General features: G+C 49.3%; 1 protein-coding gene across 1 annotated transcript in view; it reads right to left on the reverse strand.

Annotated features, from left to right (window-relative positions):
* Positions 1-4,984: 4,984 nt before the first annotated feature.
* Positions 4,985-19,177, reverse strand: part of ASTN2 (astrotactin 2) — a 226,636-nt gene continuing 212,443 nt past the window's right edge. Inside the window, 4 exon segments of the mRNA XM_031556166.1 lie at positions 4,985-7,952; positions 7,954-7,966; positions 13,901-14,084; positions 15,246-15,346. Coding sequence (XP_031412026.1) covers positions 7,728-7,952; positions 7,954-7,966; positions 13,901-14,084; positions 15,246-15,346 — 523 coding nt within the window. The 3' untranslated portion in view covers positions 4,985-7,727.

Consider the following 19,177-nt stretch of genomic DNA (forward strand, 5'->3'; position numbering starts at 1 on the left):
GGGGGGAGTTTATTTTTTTTTCCAGATTATTTTTGTTTTGTTTTGTTTTTTAAGTGAGTATTTGTGCTCATTTTTACATTAACCAACTGTACATAGACATTTAACCAGTATTTCAGTGTGCTCTAATTACTGCACTCAGAAGCACTGCGCAGTCTGAATCCCGAAGAGTTGCAAGAGGTTGGGAATGAGTGGGAGGAGATGGGTGATCCCATCAGCGGTGTGCTGATGTCCCCTTTCTGCACTCCTGCCCCATTAATCCCAATTGAGGCCAAGCTAGAAAACAGGAGGTGTTGCGGTGAGGTCAGGTGAGGCTGGGATGCCCAAGGGTATTTTAGAGCTGGAGATTTGTCCTTTTAATTTTTTTGGATGCCGTGGAAATCGCCACCTCTTTGGCCTCATCTTGACCTCCCCTGCTCAATCCATGATGCTTCAGTGACACTCGGTGGTTTGTGTCACTGGGAGGAGACCTGCCCAGCTTAGACACCATTCTCCATACTGTCATGGTTGTGATCTTAGTGGTCCCATGTAAGTCTCAATGGTGCAATGAAGGTGATATCCTTCACGTTTGTTCCCTGCCATCCCATCCTCCAGCTGTGGCCATCTCCCTTGAGTGGGCAGCTGGCCTTGTGTGTTGTGCACCTTGAAGGCCAGGGACCAGTCCTCTTGTCTCTGTTGCTGACCACTGAGGTCAATGGGAGCATGACTGAAGCTCTGGTAACCAAGGCTCCAGCAGGCCCAGGTGGCCTGAGATGTTTTTTCTTGGGGCTATGGCTCATTTGGGCAGTCGGAGTTTGTATTGAGCTGTTCTTGCCACCTGGGGAACGAGTGTTCAAAGCCGCTGGTCCTGTCAGCAGGAGCAGAGCAGGGCCTGAGGTTTTGTTTCAGTTTTAGTTTTCCAAGTGGATTTTTTCCCCTTTTCACCTGATCTACACATCCAAGATTCATTAAGAATAGTAATCGCTTCTTTCGAGGCCAGAACCAAGAGCTTGCGTTGGCTTCACGTGACAGACGAGGATCTTGGTGCTACTCGGTGTTGTTAGTCCTGTTAGGTCGAGATGCAGAGCTATGAGTCCGATTTGTCTTTGGTTCCCATTCTGGCTTGGATTGGTCTTTTGTTTTTTCATTTGTTTGGTGAGGCCACAATTCAGCCACCAGTTTCCATCTTCTGAGTGTGAAGAACTAGGGCTTTAATGAAAACATTTCACCAGCAATTAAAGAGGGAATTGGAACCATTGTGGAACTTGCATTGTACGGCCTCTGTAATTACGAACCTGTCTGCAGATGATAGGCTGAATTTTGCTTCCACCAAGTCAACAGGGGTTTTTGTTGTTGTTGTTGTTGTTGTTGACTTCACTGGGAGCAGGATTGAGCCGTACTATATATATAAATATATATATATAAATATATATGATATATATATAATATTATATGTGTAATATTATATATATATATATCAGTGTAATATTTACAAATAAAACTGTGATCTCGTCTAGAGAAAAATGTATTCATATTACCAACTGCTCTTCCATATTTATGTATCATATTGTATCTTTTTATTATTGTTATAATTATTATGATTATTATGGTTATTATTATTATTATTATGGAATCTTTCTTGGCACCTTTTGGAAGCGACGTCAACCAATACTCCAATGAAGTGCTGAGGATCTATTTTCACAAGAATTCTACTGGTCTACTGTATAAAAGAAGAAAGAAAAAAAAAAAAAAAAAAAGAACCAAGCAAAATACAGTTCAACCCTTAATTCTGTACCTCACGCCTGTACGTTTGCTGCTCCGATTTTGGGTTTTATTTTGCGTTCGTTTGTTTTTAACGGATCTAATTTAAGTCTCCAAGCAATATATAAAGATGTAAATAGTAAAGCTTATTTATTAAGATTGTCATCTTTTTTAATTTATATTTACACAGTTGTTCATCTAATTTATTTTTTTTTCAATACAGTTTTTAACAGTTGTCCTTTTTTGGTTCATGAGGTTTTTTTTAAAGTCATTTTCACAGAATTTCTTTATACAGGTTTTTCTTTTAATAAACAACAACTTCCTCTGGTCTTTCAAGAACAGGTCATGTTTCACTCAAAAAAAAAAGTTTTGTCAGATTCATCAGAAATATTTTGCCATTGTTGATTCCTATACCCTAAAGTTCTATATTATATAAATATATAATACCTTGTATGCTTAAATATTTAACTGTGTGATTTTGTATATATCTTCATACACATGCTCACACACATATGAGGGTTAATGTCCCCAGATGCTGGGAGAACAGAGAATCAGAAACACAAACAATATAAGCTTGTATTAAAGAGTTCTGAACTGGACCGCTTGCTTTTGCCACGTCTTTGCTTTCGGTCGAGCTGGCCCCGAGCATCGCCGGGTATGGGAGGGTGAGCGTGGTCCCACATCTGGATGCACAGCCGTATGGGCTGCCCTGCCCATGTGCTCCCCTGCCTCAGTTTCAGGCAGGGTCTGCAGCACTTACAGTGTTCTGGCAGGGCTGGTAAAGGGAGGCCGCCCCCCCGCAGGCCGTGGTGTGATTCCCTCCCACCCAATGGGTCTGGTTCCGCCATCAGACCCTGAGGCAATGGGATCTGTCCTGAAGAATTCCACTTTGTCTCAATTGGGAAACCTTTTGAGAAACATTCAAGCCCGTAAGCGTGCCTAAATAGTGCTCTCATCACTTGGAAAAGAGCGCTCACACGTAAAGGCTTGCTGACTGCGTTCCGTGTGCGGGGCTGTTGGCCTCAGTGACACCTGGGGCTGTGCCAGGCTGCAGCTCGGTGCTGCCGTGACCTGTCTGCCACCCAGCACATCTAAGGACGCCGTGCTCTGCCCCTGCCCTCTGCTGCTTACCTTCTCCATCAGCTGCACAGCACCGTCATCCAGCAGATGAGTCCCAACAGGAACTCGCCGTGACTCAGGAATATGACCTAAGCGGGGAGGAAGGCTGGAAGCCATCTGCATGCACCCCGGGGCTGAGCGTGCCACATGCAGAACCCTGTGGGCACTGTGGAATGAGGCTCTGTGTCCCATTTAACATCATTTTGCTCAGCAGAGTGATGGATGAGGCTCAGATCCATGCCCACCCCATAGCAGGACCCCGTGGTGCAGATCCCAGCCCACCTCCCAGCTTGGAGCTGCTGCAGCAGGCAGGGGAGGGATGTCTGTGCTGCTGTAGCTGGGAAATGCGTATCGACTCAGCATTTACAATGTGAATTGATTCAACATCGACGTCTCCAAACTGGGCCTGTGCACACTGTCAGGATAGGTGCCATTCAGCCCTGACAGTTATTGACTCCCTGATTCTGAAGAGGGTCATTGTTAACCCAGTTAACTCTCACCCTCATCAATGATTTAACTCCCCAGGGAAGCCCAGACAGGATAGGGAGGCTGGAGAGGACATGGAGCATGTGGGTAGGAGCCTTAATGTTGGCTGTGCTGCACCACTTGCAGGTCCTTTTGCTTTTGTTGCCGTTGGACTATAATGGCAGACAGCTCTGTTTGCCATCCTGATGTATGTGCACTACTGAAAAGCAACACTTTGCCCGCTTTTAGAAATGTGGCAGTAATACTGTCGTGTGTAAAGAGGCTGTGGACTGAACAACAAATGAATTCCACACCGCAGTCTATGGGGCGTTTGGGGGCAATAAACTGAAGGGCAGCAATAAATTATTATTTTTTTTTTTACACTGACATAAGTGAGTCACTAAAAAAGATGTTTTGCATTTCAGCTGTCAAAATCTACTGCAATATATTGAGTGGGGAGAGAGAGTGACAGTGCACGGTGCTTCTATGCCATCCTTGTCAGTGGCCAATGCATTATTAATGGAGTATAAGCATGTTGAACGGGCCTGTCAATAGAACACACTGTAGCTAAAAAGGCCTATAAACGGTGTATTAAACGGTTTGTGTCTATAGCAATACATAAATCAATTAGCTGTGCATTGAAGGATCTATTAAGCATTAATACACGCTTTAAGACAGGAGCAACCTATGGAGGCAGCTCCTGCTGGGCTGTGCTGCAGCCACTGAGCGATGCTCATCTCCATTCCTCACATGTGCACAACCACACGAGCACAATCAATTGCAGTCTGTGGCCAAAATAACCATTTCTATGGCCAGTTCATGTGTCTGTCTGGAAATCAATCGCTAAAGGGTGGAGAAGGGGAAAAACATACATCAATACCTGCATTGAGAGAGGGCTGAAGGCACTGCTCAAAGAGTGGGCCACCAGCTGATGTTAAAAGAGGTGGAGGGAAAGAAAGCAAGGAATGTCACTTTCTGATCAGCCCCAAGCTGCAATGCCAGCCAGTCCATGCCACCAAGCACTGTGTGGCTGCAGGCACTCGTGTCACCCACCATGGTTCCCGTTGGCTGCCATAAACCAAAGGAGCTGACTGCGTTCACTGCATGTGACAGCAAGGGGAACTGCTCCTGGTTGATACATCTGAGTCGTCGCCTGGCTGAAACCACAGCTCCTCCACCAAGTGTGGCACTGGGAACTGTAGGAATGGGAAAATGCAGCTGTTGGCAACACGAAGCAATTTGGACAAAAGGATGTAGAGACTTCAAGAAAGGCTTCCAGAAACTGGAGTGTAAGGAAAGCTGCTCACCTTTCCCATGTACTGAAGGCACCTGAAGATCAGATGAGCACCCAGCTGTGCATGTTAGCAGATGGTGCCTATGTGTGCGCTCTCTGTGCTGCCCAGTGCACCTCCTTGGGTGCCACGGCCTAAGGCACAGTGCAGGCAGGTGAGCTGTTCCCAGGCCTCTTCCACTCATCCCCTGGCCCAAAAGTTTGCTGATAAAACGCAGCCAAAGGATCCTAAAAACATTACGTTCATGAGAGGCAGTAATGTGTGAAAATAGTTCTGAAGGTCTGGATGATCTTCCAGGTGACTCAGGCCTAGTGAGGACCATCCGTGGTTAAAAGCTTACATAAAATAGTTGTGTTTTTTTTGTTGTTCTCTTTTTTTTTTTTGTAGATACCAAGTCTTGTCACCTGCTATCCGCAGCCTTCTGATCATTTTACTTGCAGTGAATGTAGAACTGGTGCCAGCAGCCACTCTCACCCCCTTCCTACGAAGATATTACCTACCAGCTTACCTTATGGAAGCTACCCCCTGCCTCCCAGCTGTACATTTATTTTTAAGAAGCATGCAAGCTTCCCATCTTAGCTGGAGCCCACGTCCCTTTGTTAGACTGGAAAAAAAAAAAAAAAGGAAAAAAAACCAGGGCTGGTGTGGATGGGTATGACAGGAGTGTGAGCACATGGAAGGTGCTGGGTGAGCAATGCCTGCAGAGGAAGCCCCTCGTGCTGCTCCTTCCCTCCAATGCACCCAGGAGGATGGCTGCAGTGCACACTGCATGCGGGCACGCATTGCTGAGCTGTGACTGCAACTGTTTATCTTGAAAGCCTGATGGTTACATTCTCCCAAATTTCCAGCTAGAAAACACAGAACCTTCCTTTCAGCCGTGAGCCCAAGCATGTGTAACCTCGACGAATTCCTCGGGTTTGTTTGGCTTGGGTCGGCTGCGCCGGGCAGCATCCGTGGCCACAGTCTGCCTGGGGCTGGCACTGAGATGAGAGCTCAGTGTGCTCCTCGACAGCTGAACGGCTGCCAAATGCTCTCTGCCACTCTGCCCCAGCACATCCGCCTGCTGCATTCCCCCCGTGCTGCCATCAGCATCACCAAGGATGTGAGTGGGCTTTGGAGTGTGGTCCCCACTCCCAGTTCCTACAACACTGCCCTCGTGGCAGTCAGGCATCCCATAATAGCGTTAGTCCTGTAACCACCACAATATTCCCATCTGCAGTGTCATTGGCATCGCAGAAATTGCCAGCAGTGTCACTCAGTGACATCAGGCTGGGACATCAGGCTGGGACATCAGCACATTTGCAATCTGAGGGTTTTTGCTTTGTTTTGCTTCACACAATAGCCAAGCTGTGCAAATAATGCTGCAACACCTCATCTCCGAGTAGAGCTACCCACTTCCAGAGGTGCAAGATTTGGGAGCTGACTCTGGACGAGGCCAGTGGCACTTAGAGGCAGGATGGCATTGAGATGCACTGGGGCTCATCAAACCCAGGCAAGGAAATGCAAGTGTGCATTGGGCTGCAGCAAGCTGAGGTTGTCCCCTCCATCCCCAGGAACACCAAATCAGGAAAAAGGATTTTAGCTAAAAAAAAAAAGGGCCTCTAGGCAACCTGTGGTGCTCTTGCTCCAAAGGCTCCCCTGTGAGCTCCAGCAGGACACTGACCAGGTGCTGGAGGGCTCCCCAACCTGCAGCATCCACGTGGGTCAAGACAAATGAAGAGACAGGACCAAAGGAAAAAAACAAGAGCAATGTGGGAGACACGACCACAATTATCCAAAGCATGCAAAGAGGTTTATCTCGAGAAGGATAAGCCTGGCTGAACTTCCTCCACATCAAATCCTGCACCTTTTTTTGGATTCAAAACATGTCCACTTTGAAACTCACCTCCTGCTTGTTTTCTTTTACTTTAAAGGGTTAAATAACCTGGAAAAAAAACAAACAGAACTGTTTGCTTTGGGCTGACTGAACTGATTCATTCAGCCCACAGTGTTTCCTTTTCTCCCTCCAGCCCCCCTCCAGGTTTGCTGTTTTGCTTTAAGAAAGAAAAAGCAATAGCTTTGGGCTGCTCTGATTTTTGTTGTTTTTTTTCCTCTCACCCTCCTGCACTTACTGGTTTGGCGACCAGACTGAAAAATCCATTACCCACACAGATCCCGGGCCAGCCTAACCCACATCTGACAGTAAAAGAAACCAGATTCTCCATGTCTTTTTAGCCCCTGGCTTCCTTCTTGGGCTTTCCCACATATCTGAAGCTCCCAGAGGAGCTGGGATGGGTGCTGGGCAGGGCCAGGACCCTACACAGAGGCTGCACTTTCCCCTCCTCTCCCAGTGCCTGCTCTCAGGGTCAGCGCCGGTCTCTGGTCATTGGGGTTGGCCATTGGGGAAGTCCTCTCCTCCCGGCTGAAGCAGCGGCGAGACAGCATCAGGAAGAAACACCAAAGGAAGCACGGAGATGGACTTAATATGAACCTTTAATGCACAGAACGAGCTGCCGGGAGCCTTGCGAACGAAGGCACGGAGCCATTCTGCTACTTTGGAGTGGTAAAAAACCCCCAGCGTGTCCACAACGTCCTGGCACCTGCCTGGCATCCACCTCTGGGCCACGCGCTCACAGCTGGGATGCTCCTGGCGTCCTCGGCCAACATGGCACCAAATTCCTGGTCCCACGGCTCTGGGTGGGCAGGGGATCCCCAGGCCCAGCAATTCCCCTGCTCAGGTTCTCACCTCCTGCGGGTATCGCCTCCTCCCAGCGTTTCGGAGTGTGTAGTCCAGGAAATTCAGTAAGAAAAGATTAAAAAGGAGAGACTTTTACGCTGAGTCAAATCAGGTGTTGGGTTTTTGTTGGTTGGTTGGTTTTTGTTGTGGTTTTTGTTTGTTTGTTTGTTTGTTTCCTCTGGAAAAATTAAAAAACGAAAGGAAAGGAAATTAAAGTCCAACTTGCAGATTTTGCGTTTCTCTGCCATTGGTGTGAGAAAGTCCTGCTTGGCCTCGCTGTCCCCTTTCACCCCTCCGAACACCTCCCGTCCCCGAACCCCAGCAGCACTCAGCACATCACGAGTCCTCGACTCCTCGGAGTCCCTCTGCCTCCCACAGCTCCAGGCCGGCACCGTCCCTCACCGCCCCTTGGACTCCCCGTAGGTGTTGCGCAGCATGGAGACCATCTTCTCCTCGCACGTGACTTTGGTGTCCTTTAGGATGCTGTACCACACCATGCCAGGAGGCCGGACCTCCTCGCTGCGGCAGAACAGGTAGGGCATGGTCTCGGTGCGGCTCTGGATGTAGGAGCTGCGGAGCAGTGTTGAGCAGTGGCTGCTGACTTTCTCCAACCTCCGTAGGATCCAGGTGTGCCTTCCTGGAGGGAAGAACCAGAAACAGAGGCGGAGGAGTCCCCAGGGCACACCTGGCTTCCATCACTGGTTCTGTCTCATGGCAAGAATCACAGAACCACAGAATGGTTGGGTTGAAAGGGACCTTACAACTCCCCCAGCCCCACTCCACTGCTGTGGGCCGGCAGACCCCCCAGCTCAGGCTGCCCAGGGCCCCATGCGTGGCCTTGGGCGCCTCCAGGGATGGGCACTCACACATCTCTAGGCAGCAGTGCCTCACTGAGCTCTAGTAAGGAATTTCCTGCTCACATCTGACCTAAATCTGCTCTCTTTTAGTTTAAATCCATTCCCTCTTTTGTCCCATCATTATCTGCCCATGTAAAAAGTCCCTCTTCCTCCTGCTTATAAGCTCCCTTTAAGAAGGCTGCAGTAAGGTCTCCCCGGAGCCTTCTCCAGGCTGAACACCCCCAGCTCTCAGTCTGTCTGCATAACAGAGGTGCTCCAACCTCACCTTCTCCGTGGGGCTGCTCTCAGTGAGTTCTTCTCTCAGTCCATACATGTAGCTGGGATTACACCAACTCAAGCACAATACCCTGCACTTGGCTTTGTTGAGCCTCATGAGGTTCAACGGATGAGAACCACGGCCTGAGACATCGCCTTGCCTGTTTTAGGTGGAGAGCAGCTCTGTTTTGTGTCAAAGTTCATAGCACATCCATGCATGGGGCTGGAGGAACCTCAGGCCTGAGCAGCAGAGCAGCTCGGGTGCCCTGAGAACTGTGCCAGGTGGTCACCAGAGTGTCCCATGTTCCACAGCACACCGTGGGGACCCTCACTACTGCCAGCCCACGAGTGCTGCCCTCCCTGCTCTGTTTCCCTAAGTCTCCAGGAGGCAAATGGCTCGAAAGGACTGACACTAGAAGAGCGAGGAGAAAAAGCACAACACATTAAGACAAAACAAAATAAACCCGTTAGAAACCAAGAATCCCCTTGTGGGAGTCTGCAAAGTGCTAAATCAAACAAAGGGAGGGGAAGAGGGTTTACTTCAGTGGTCTGAAAGTCTCAAGATCACAGATTATTTCCTCTCCCTCTGGTGCCACAGGAAAGCTCTGGATTTGGGGTTAGGGGATTTCACAGTTCCTGGAGGAATGTAAATTCCTGATAATGAAGCAGCGCTGTCAGTCAGTGAGGCATAAACATGGGGATTATTTGATTATGGAAGCTGAGCGGCGTTGCAGCCTGGGCTGTGAGCTCCTAGCGAGGAGCAGCACCAGCAGCACCCAGTATGGGATGTGGGGAAGGAGGGCGGATGAGGCACAAGGGCACATCAGCACCTCCTGATGTGCCACTGATCCCCCAGTTCACACGTGTGAAATTCCACGGTGGCATCAGATGCTCTCAGCAAAGACTCACGGATTAAAGCTCAGCTCAGCAGCAAACCAAGATCCGTAGTGCCTGGTGCTACAATGAGGCCAACAGATCTCCCCCAATCGCTCTCACTGCTGGTGGAAGGAACCAAAAGGGATCATTTGTGCCTTGCTGCAATCGGCCTGCCCTGATGAATATGTCCAACCTGCCCTGATGAATATGTCCAACCTGCCCTGATGAATATGTCCAACTTGCTCTTTAGTCAAGGGCGGAGCAGTTTGTTCCCACAAGCAGTCCTTCAGTTTACCCATCTTAATGCTGAGAAACTGTTTCATAACATCTGCTCTTTCTTGAAGGGGAGGTTGGTCTACATTTGTAGAGCCCACACACACCATGTAAGATGGACATTCCTGTAAGCAGATCGTGCTCGGGAGCAGAGCACTGAACCAGACCTGCCTCTCTCTCAATGGGATAACTATCATCTTTCCAGGGCCACAGCTCTATGGTGACCCTTACTTATCATAAATCATCTCCATCGCCAAAAGTATCCCAGCTTATCCCTGCCCATTGGCTTGTGCTGGTGCAGATGTCCATTGGGATGAATGGGATGCACTGACATGGAGAAGTTGTTCACCTGAAGGCCAATCAAGCATCCAAAGGGTTTTCTCCCAAACTGGTTCCTAGTCCAGCTCACCAGGAGGCCTTCCCAGGCTTGCACAAGAAGAGAGCAGCAACAAGTGGATGTGGCCAGTGGTAGGTGACAGTGACGTGCTCCTAATCAGGTTGAGGGGTGAGCACCCCAGCACATGCTCACACACATCTGCTGGCCAAGCTCTTCCCTTTTTCTCCTTCCATCTCACCACCTGTCTCCTCCCCTGCACAGCCCTCTCAGCCCATCTCTCACTTCCCTCCTGCATAACCTGACCATTTCCCTCCATCTCCCTTGGTCTTCTCTACTCTCCCATTTTCACTGCATGTTCCACCACCCCAGGATCACCTGGATTTTGCTAAAAATGACCAGGTTGCCTTCTTTTCCTGATAGACATATGGGTCTCTTGGCCAGACAAACACTCTCATTTGCGAATCACAGAATGGTTTGAGTTGGAAGGAATCTTCAAAGGTCATCTGATCCAACTCCCCTGCAAGGAGCAGGAACATCTACATCTACAGCTCAACAAAGAGCAGTAACCATGCAGACCTACTGGTCTCTCATTTGCTGCAGGCAATGCTTCTTGGGTTGATGGTCTCCACATATGCAGCATCTGCAGTTGTGCTTGGTGCATCAGCCCCAAGAAAAGGATGCAGCACACGATGAGCTGACTCTACAAGGATGCTGAGAAAGCACAGCACCATGGTCCAGGTGACGGGAGGGAGGGAATCAGGTCCCTCACTTTTGGTTTCCGGCACCAAAGCCCCAGTTTTGATGGGTTTCACTGCTTTGAGACTGAGTCACTTATTTTAGTGAGGTAATGAAGTCATGTGTAAATATTAGATTTAGCTTTTGGCTGTCAGCTGTTCTCTCTTAAAAAAAAAATAAGGAGCAAGAGAGACAGAGCGGGTGAGGGGAGGGGTGAGAAAGGGAGAGAAGCTTTCTGGTGAAGGCTGGGTAATAAATTACAGGAGCAGCTCTTGGGCTGCCAATTTAACACCATAAATCAAGCCCTGGGTATTACCCAAGTGCTCCCTGCGGAGGGCTGTCGGGTCAGAACGACCACCTTTTCAAATACTGGAAATGAAATCTTCCTAAATGCTGACCAACCTCATCCCTGCCAGAAACAATAATTTATTGCCTTATTAAAGGGCAGGAATCAAGAGAGGACAGCAGGGGAGCGAGGCGGGGGTCATTTTCACGGCCAGATCCCAGCCCTCCAAAGGATGAAGCAGCCCCTATTTGCTCCCCCATAGCCCAGCTCCACTGCAGGGTGTCCCCACTCTGGGTGTCCCCAGGGACCGGTTCTTGAGTGATCGATTTAGGAGGTCATCACCCACATCATAAATGGTGGAGAGAGGTATTTTGATAGCGATGGCTCCGCACGGCTGCTTCCCTCTTGGTGTGGGGTGAGGGGTGGGGGGGGTGAGGGGCTGCCAAGGAAGGTGCCAAGCGAGAGGGAGGACGAGCTTCCTCGGTCTGCTGCAGGAGAGGCTGGCTGCCTGTCTGCTCTGTTCCCATATGGGACGATTTTGTCATCGATTCAGATTTTTCCACTCTACTGAGAACTGACCCAGGTCTGTCAGACCCTCATCTGAGAGGATAATGAGTCCGGGACTCCATGGCCTCTTATCACAGCCTCCCATCGGTACATTGCATTCCCCTCGGTACCAGAAGGCAGCTGCTCTGGGGATGCACTGATCTCATGAGGCCGCCCCGGCTGCTGCCTGGGGACCTGCCTGAGGGAAGGAGAGCTGTGAGCCCCACATCCTGACCTTGCTGTTCCTGGTAGCCGCAGGCAGGGGCACAGAAGGAAGATTTTAACCTAATTCTTTCTCCCGCCTCCTCCTAAAAGCCAGGCTCTGTTTGCAGTGGTCACAAGGATTGTCCAAAAATATAGTATGAGAAAATAATAAAGAAATCTCCCTGTTGCCATGTCAGGAAGCGTTCCTGCTGCACCGATCCAAAGGTCTGAACACACAGTAGCATTAAACCTTCACTGCTTTAGACAGATTCCTCTGTTTTGTTGGAACAAATTAACTCTGCGAGACTCATTTGGTGTTTGTAGGAGGAATGGGGGGAGCAGGAAAGGGGTTGTTGTTGCTGAAGGAGACGAGCAGGATGAAGCAAGCCAGGTGCCAAGATGCTGCTGACCACAGAAAGTCCTGGTTTAGGGCCACCTATGAGCTAAGTTTTTAATGTCTCCTTAATGTAAACCGTCTGGTTGGGACATCTGGCTGTCAGCGTGTCTTCTCGCGAGCAGCTGTTTGCAGTAACCTGTGGCTTTCATGGAAACTGGGCTCACGAGGACTCCAGTGTGATGTATTTATTACACGGAGGCAATCAACTTCCCTCTTGTCGCTCAGTTTTATGAGCGAACATTTACTGCGAATCTGAGGCTCATCTGATAAACATTTCAAGGTATGAAAATGAATGTTCCTCTGGGAAGGAGAACAGCCCGTCAATTAAAATCGCGTTACGAGATGGCCTCCCTTGGCAAATCCTCCCTACGTCAGTGCCTCCGCTTCTGTCCCAGCTCCCGGCGATGCTGGGCGGGATGCAGAGCTCTGCTCTTGTCAGTCTGGCATCGACTGCTGCTGCATTTCCCCTTGGCTGCAGGTCACACACTGCTCAAACATGGAGTGGGGGCACATGAGCTCTGCAAGGGATCATCTGCCTGGCGAGGAAGGCAGACAGCAGCCGAATCGACCGCTGGCTCCAGATGTAGCTTGGTCTGGAGTGCAACAATGCGGGCTATTTAAATGTCACCTTGCAACTCTGGCGGCTCAGTGCAGGTATCAGGGTAGCTAACATGCTGCAATACGTTGGATCTCAAGTGACAAGGGAAATAAGAAAGTAGGAAGAGTGTAAGGAGAGGCTGATGGACCCCAGGGGCTCAGACAGAGAAGAGCAGTTGGAAAGGACAAACAAGTCTGCAGTGTCATCGGAGAAGGAGGAAGGCGGTGGGAAGGAAGAGTGGCTCGGCGTCAGGCGCTAATGAGCTATCAAAGAAATTATGACCAAGGTCGTTTCTGTGGGAGGGCAAGCACCGGGCCACCTGGATTTACGTCTGGGAGAGGAGAAGCTGCTGTGAAGTGCTGTCATCCTGGTATTATGGACAGATCCTTGTTCGTGTCCAACAAGCAGACAGGAGTCGAGGAGAAAGAAGGAAATTCTTATTCACAGACAGCCCAACCCCACTCTTCCATCCTTCCCTGCTCCAGTTTGTCAGAGAGCAACAAAGAATCATAGAATAGCTTGGGTTGGAAGGGATCTAGTTCCAGTGGTTGTCAACCACTAAACTCAGCACCAGAACAGACTGCCTAGGGCCCCATCCAAAGTTAGATGAGGATGATTCGAGAGCATGTCTACAAAAGCTTCAAGGCTACTTGAATTCTGTAAGAGACTGTAACTTGTCCACAGGGTTATGACCACTTCCAAACACTCCTTGCATGGTACCAGGGACACCACAGCAATGAAATTAAGGACAATCTTCTTAGTTGAATTATTGTTATGGGAGAGTGAAGATGGAAAAGGGAACTCTGGGAATATTTACAGCTTGTACAGCAACCATATGGCATGGTGAGGATAAAGGTGTGTCAGGTCCAATAGAGGGAGAAATCAACACAAGGGAAAGTCCATGAAAAATACTACCTAGTGGAGTCAGTTTTACCCCTTAGAATTTTGCTTAGTTGTTGATCTCCTCTGATAACATCCAAATGCTGGCTTACACACAGACCACGCACTGTCCCTGATTAAGACCCTCTGGTCTCCCCATGGCATTCCCAGTACCCTGCAGTACCACCCACTTCAGCTTTCTCACAAGCATTTATCAAAGACCAAGCAGGGTCTGGTCAACACCACTGGATGGCGAATAACAGGAGGGGACTTCTCTCAGCTGCGAGGAGGCAGCAGGACTGGGAGGATGCAGGAAAAGGGTGGGTACCTGGGCCCCAGCTCGTCCTCGCTACGCCAGACAAAGTCTCCAAATTTCTCATAGTGGGAGTTGTAGTGGTGCTGGACTCGGAACAGCATGGAAGCAGAGACCTCCATCAGTGTGTTGTAGGCTGTCTGCTGCTCCTTCCCACTGGTGTAGCCATTGTAGAGGTTGTAGATTTTGTCAGCTATCTCTGGAAGAGAGCAGGGACAAGATTTAATGAGCACAGGTGTAGTGGGAATGCTAAGTTAAGCCTGAAACAGCGATTGAGCACCTGGTAGCAAGGCAGGGCCAACCCAGGGGAGCTCAGGTGCATGCAATGCACCTGAGTAATTGGAAGGGGTGGAGGCAGGATCTACTCCTTCTACGACCTCATTTAAGGGTTGGTAGTGGAGGCAAGGGCACCTCTTGCTGTGTATCACTGTCTACTTGAGGCCTGCCAAAGGTAAGTAGTTATTTTCTTTCATTTCTGAGGCTGCTGCACTTGGGCTCATTCTCGTTTGCTGGGGCCAAAGACTTTCCTATACTGCCATTATCGTGGTACTTTCCATTCCATTATAGCAATGCAACAGGGAAAAAGAACAAGCAGAGAGCTCTGAGCAGGGCTGGCAGGAGGTGCTGGGATAGCTGCAAATGAAGCTTGATTTATTGAGCAAGAAGGTGCATGTTTTTGTTGTAGAAAAGAGTATTTTTTAAGAAATGAAAAATGTAGAAAACTGTTTTTCTTTCCTTTTCTCTAAAGCCTCTCATTTGCTCTTGTTTTGGAAGTGCTTATCAATAACACTAAACAAAGCATTAATCAAAACTTTCTTTTGTTTGTTTCCCAAAGTAGAAAGAAAGGAAATAGGTAGCATGCCTTTTCTTTTTTAGACAAGTATTTTTAAACTTAAAAACAGCAAAATGCTTTGGGATGGAGAGAATGAATTTGACTGACTGGTTTCAAAACTGAGGAATGGAACCATGAAAATGGTTGATGTCTCCATTTCAGAGCCAACACAGCTGCTACCGCTGTCTCACTGAAGACCCAGAGTTGGGTCCCAATCAGGGCTACCCCTTACTCTGCAGGCAGAAATCACCCTTTTCCATAGGATGTTTGTTGGCAGGTCCCCAAGGTCATGCAGGGGAACAGACATCATGGCACCGAGCTGCACAGGACCATACAGCCTCCACTACAAGAGGCTTGCAGTTTACCATCCATCCCAGACCCATATCCCCATGCCCAGGGCTCATTTACTGGAGCTTGTGGTCTGGAAGAGAAGACTGGAGAGGGTTGCAGGTGTGCAATGGATACAGGAAAAGCAAAATTAATAGGAAATGGGTTCTCTCTTGGGAGATGAGATGCCTGAAGACTAACCTTCTGCCTTGCTGTCATCTACCAGTGGGCAGGCTGTCCTCAGGGTGACCGTGCTCAGCTCAGAGTGTCTCCCTCGTGTGTCCACCGCATACAGAGTGAACCTGGAAGGCAGGAAGGGAAAGAAACATTTCTTTACCTCTTGGTCGGACACCACCAGATTGTTACGGGAGCTGACTTAATGAGAAGTGAAAAATGTGGTCCTGGCTCCCATCAGTCACTTCTGGCATCTCAAGGGGATGCAAGATGTCTCTGGCTAAGAACAGGAAAGCAAACAGCAAGAGGAGCCATGGGGGTAGGTCACAGCATCCCCATGCACCAAGGGTGGGCTGCATGCAGCTCCATGAGCTGGAGAAGGATGCACACATCTCTACATGAGGTGCCATGCACCCATGCAATGCAGTAATACTGCAGTGCTTGCACCTCCCTGCAGTAATTCTGCCCTAAGTGGGATCTGTGCTGACAAGTGACAGCTCGCACACATCCTGCAAAAGGCCCTTGAGGTTGTTTTCTAGATCATTTCCTCACCAGGGTGTGGCTGGTAGAAGGGTGGGAATGATAATTTCACACTTGAAGCTAATGGAGAGCATCCGACAGTAAAATACAGCTTTTGTGCTGGATGGAGCACTGCATAAACAGGCTGTGGCTGCATGGGATGTCCTGCGATGCGAGCTCAGAGCTGTGCTCACAATATCAAAGATCCAAAATGAAAATGCTTCTTTGCAATGGGGGCAATAATCTTTGCCTACTCTTCCAGAAGGGCTTGGGCTGGGTAAATACCAACCTATCCAGGTATGGAAACTAAAGCTGCCTTTGACACAGGGTGGGAGCTGGGCACGGAGGTCCCTGAAACAACACAGCCCTGCAGCTGTAAACTGAAAGGGGATTGAGACCCTGAGGCACGTTTACTTAAGGAGTGGTCCTAACTCTCAGCATCCTCATCAGGGACAACAGTGATGCCTGCCTCCTCCTCACTCCCAATCCCTGTGCTGCTCCCACATCCCACCAGCAGCTGATAAGAGCTGACATCTGCATGGTAGCAATTCCCAGCACAGGACATGCTCTCTCCAAGTAATTAGCATTAGCTCTGTAACAATATTTGCTGACTGAAAGAATGCCAGCAGACTGCCAAGGAACCCACTTGTGCACAGGGACAAAGCTGGGGCAGGCAGGAGATGCAAATGCTGCGCTTGCCCAAGGAGATGCTATTTAATTCTTTGGCATGACATCATTTTCCTTAATTTAGATGGAATGTTGCTCAGAGTGGGAGCATCTCAGGAAGGATGTCCGTGCTGTGCAACTTCACAAGTACCACACACAGGCTGTTCTCCTGCTATAATTAAGGGACAGCAGCAGAGCAATAGGGGAATTTGAATCCAGGTCAAGAGTGTGACTGCAAGGCTCTGCAGAGCTGCCATCTCCACTTCTACTGAACAAGGAGTCTCCTGTAGGCAGATAAGCAGCACAGATTGCTCTCTCTGTGTCCATAAAATAGCAGTAATTAGGGCACGCAATGTCAAGAAGGGCACCCCAGAGGTCCTGCAGCCCAGCCAGCCACCCATCAGCATGCATTGCTCTTCATAGAATAGAATCATTAAGGTTGGAAAAGACCTAAGATAACCAAGTCCAACTTCATCCCACCGTGGTAGTCAGTGCCACATTTCCAAGGTTGTGGAACACCTCCAGGACAGTGACTGCAGCACTCCCTGGGCAACCTGTGCTAATGCATTACCACTTTATGAGAGAAAAACGTTCACTAATACCCAACCTGAACCTCCCCTGGAACAACGTGAGGCCATCGCCTCTCATTCTATTGCTGTTACTGATGCAAAGGTTGAGCCCACCTCACCACAACCTTTCAGGAGTTGCAGAGAATGATACAGTCTCTCCCGAGCCTCCTCTTCTCCAGACTGACCCATCTGAGCTTCCTCAGCTGCTCCCCATTGCACTTCTGCTCCAGCCCCCTCACGGCCTTGTTGTCTGTCTCTGGACACACTCCATAGCCTCAATGCCTTTCTTGTAGTTAGAGGCAAGCCCTTGCAAGCGTAGCAAGCTCTCAGGGGGGCTCAACAGATGGGTTTCTGATGTGAGCTGACCTCTGTCCCCATGCTGGGCCACTGGCTTAGCTGTGCTGGTTGTGTTTTCCTTTGTAAATGGGTGAGCACAGCTAATGTGCAACCTCTGCTCTGCCCGCGGCAGCTTCATCAAGAAGGCTCCATTATCTGCGAGGTAATCAGTGCCAGAGCACTTCCCTTGAAAACAGCAGACTTTGATGAAAACAATGGTAATAGTCAGCAATTAGTGCCCACATCACCTATTCCAGCACCCGTGGGTCAGGAGGGATGTGGCTGCCTGGCAGGGGTCACATTGCATCCCCCATCTGTTGGGGGGAAGGACCCCTTTGGGCTGTGCTTCTGCCCTCTGCCAACACCAACAGAGCAAAGAGTGACAGCATCCATAATGGTCCAGGCTGGGTTAAAAAACTGATCCACACGCAGGGCCTTCGTTTCATCAGATGAGATTGAAGAAAAAAATAATAATGAAAAAGACGTGCTTAAATGGGAAATCATCGGAAGCAAAGTGATTTTGACCCGGTCAAAAGAGAATGCTTTAATTCACATGAAACCAGTCCTCTCAGAGCTCCCAGAAGAATGGCTTTGTGCTCCATTCCCTTTGGTGGTGGTGCAGGTCAGGCTGCACGGGGCTCTGAGCACCTGACTGTTCGGTGCAGGGAGTTGGACTAGATGGTCTTTAAGGTCTCTTCCAACTCAAATGATTTTCTGATTCACTCTCAAGGAGAGCTGTTCTGGAATGGGCACCAACATCTTCAGCTCTGGTGGCAGCTGGCAGCCCCAGCAGCACGCAGCCCTCTGCCCCCTCTGCATTTCCACCCAGCATCTGATCTCAAAGTGCTTTGCCATTAACATCCAAAAGATCGCTCCTGAAGCACTGACAGCTCTGCTTAGTGATGGCAAACAGCTACCTATGGGGTGAAGCATCTCAACCAGGAGAGCCGCAGCAATGTGGGCAGATTGTACAAGTGGGAGATGATCGCTGCCCACCTCCTTCTCAACCATTTGACCACCCAGCCTCTCTGTGGCAGAAAGCTCCCAGAGCAGTTAACAGCCCTGCATAGTGCGCTGTAATTTTTTCCCTTTATTTGTGAAAATGGATAATTAAGAGAAGAGAGAGCACAGATCTGTGGCTCCTGCTCGCTGTGTCCAAGAGATACCCATGGCAGCTGTGGGTGAGGTGGGGACAGGACCATCCATACACAGCATTTTGGATGAGGGCCACGGCAGGCAGCATCTTCTCTGACAACGATGGAGCTGCACCCAACAATGCCAATGGGGCCCTTTGGGAGCCTCTAAGGGAAAATGAGACCAACAAGTGGTTCTGAGTTCCAGGCTGGAATGCCATGAGGCAGCTCTGCCCTGGCACTACCTCCCCCATACCTAGGAGGTTGGTTTGTGCAGCAGTAACATTCCCTGTAATGCTCCTTTGTGTGCTCCCCGTGCTCTCATGTCTTCCCTCCTTTCCACCAGTGCCCCCAGCACGATCATACATGCATGCTGCCTTTGGAACAATACCAAGATATATTCTGCCCAAAGAGGTTCCAAGGAGCATTTCATCACTGGATGCACATACGCTTTTGGCAGAGAGCAGCCCTCCATGCCTGGAAATGCAGCCACCTCAGCAGAGAAATAGCACATCAAGTCCTATAAAATAACACTGCTTAAATGTTTCCTACTACACTGACCAGAAGGAACTTCTAGAGAGAGATAGAAAGCAATTAACATGTGGCCTCGTGAAATGTCAGCAACACCTTCCTTGTAGATACTCCACCCAAAGTTGGCTAAAGCAGGGATTTTATCACTGGGCTCAAGATAGTTCTTGGGGGAAGAAGAGAAGGCAGGGAAGGGGGGGCTTAAAGC

The sequence above is a fragment of the Meleagris gallopavo genome, chromosome 19 (genome assembly GCF_000146605.3).
Source record: "Meleagris gallopavo isolate NT-WF06-2002-E0010 breed Aviagen turkey brand Nicholas breeding stock chromosome 19, Turkey_5.1, whole genome shotgun sequence".
Lineage (NCBI taxonomy): Eukaryota > Metazoa > Chordata > Aves > Galliformes > Phasianidae > Meleagris > Meleagris gallopavo.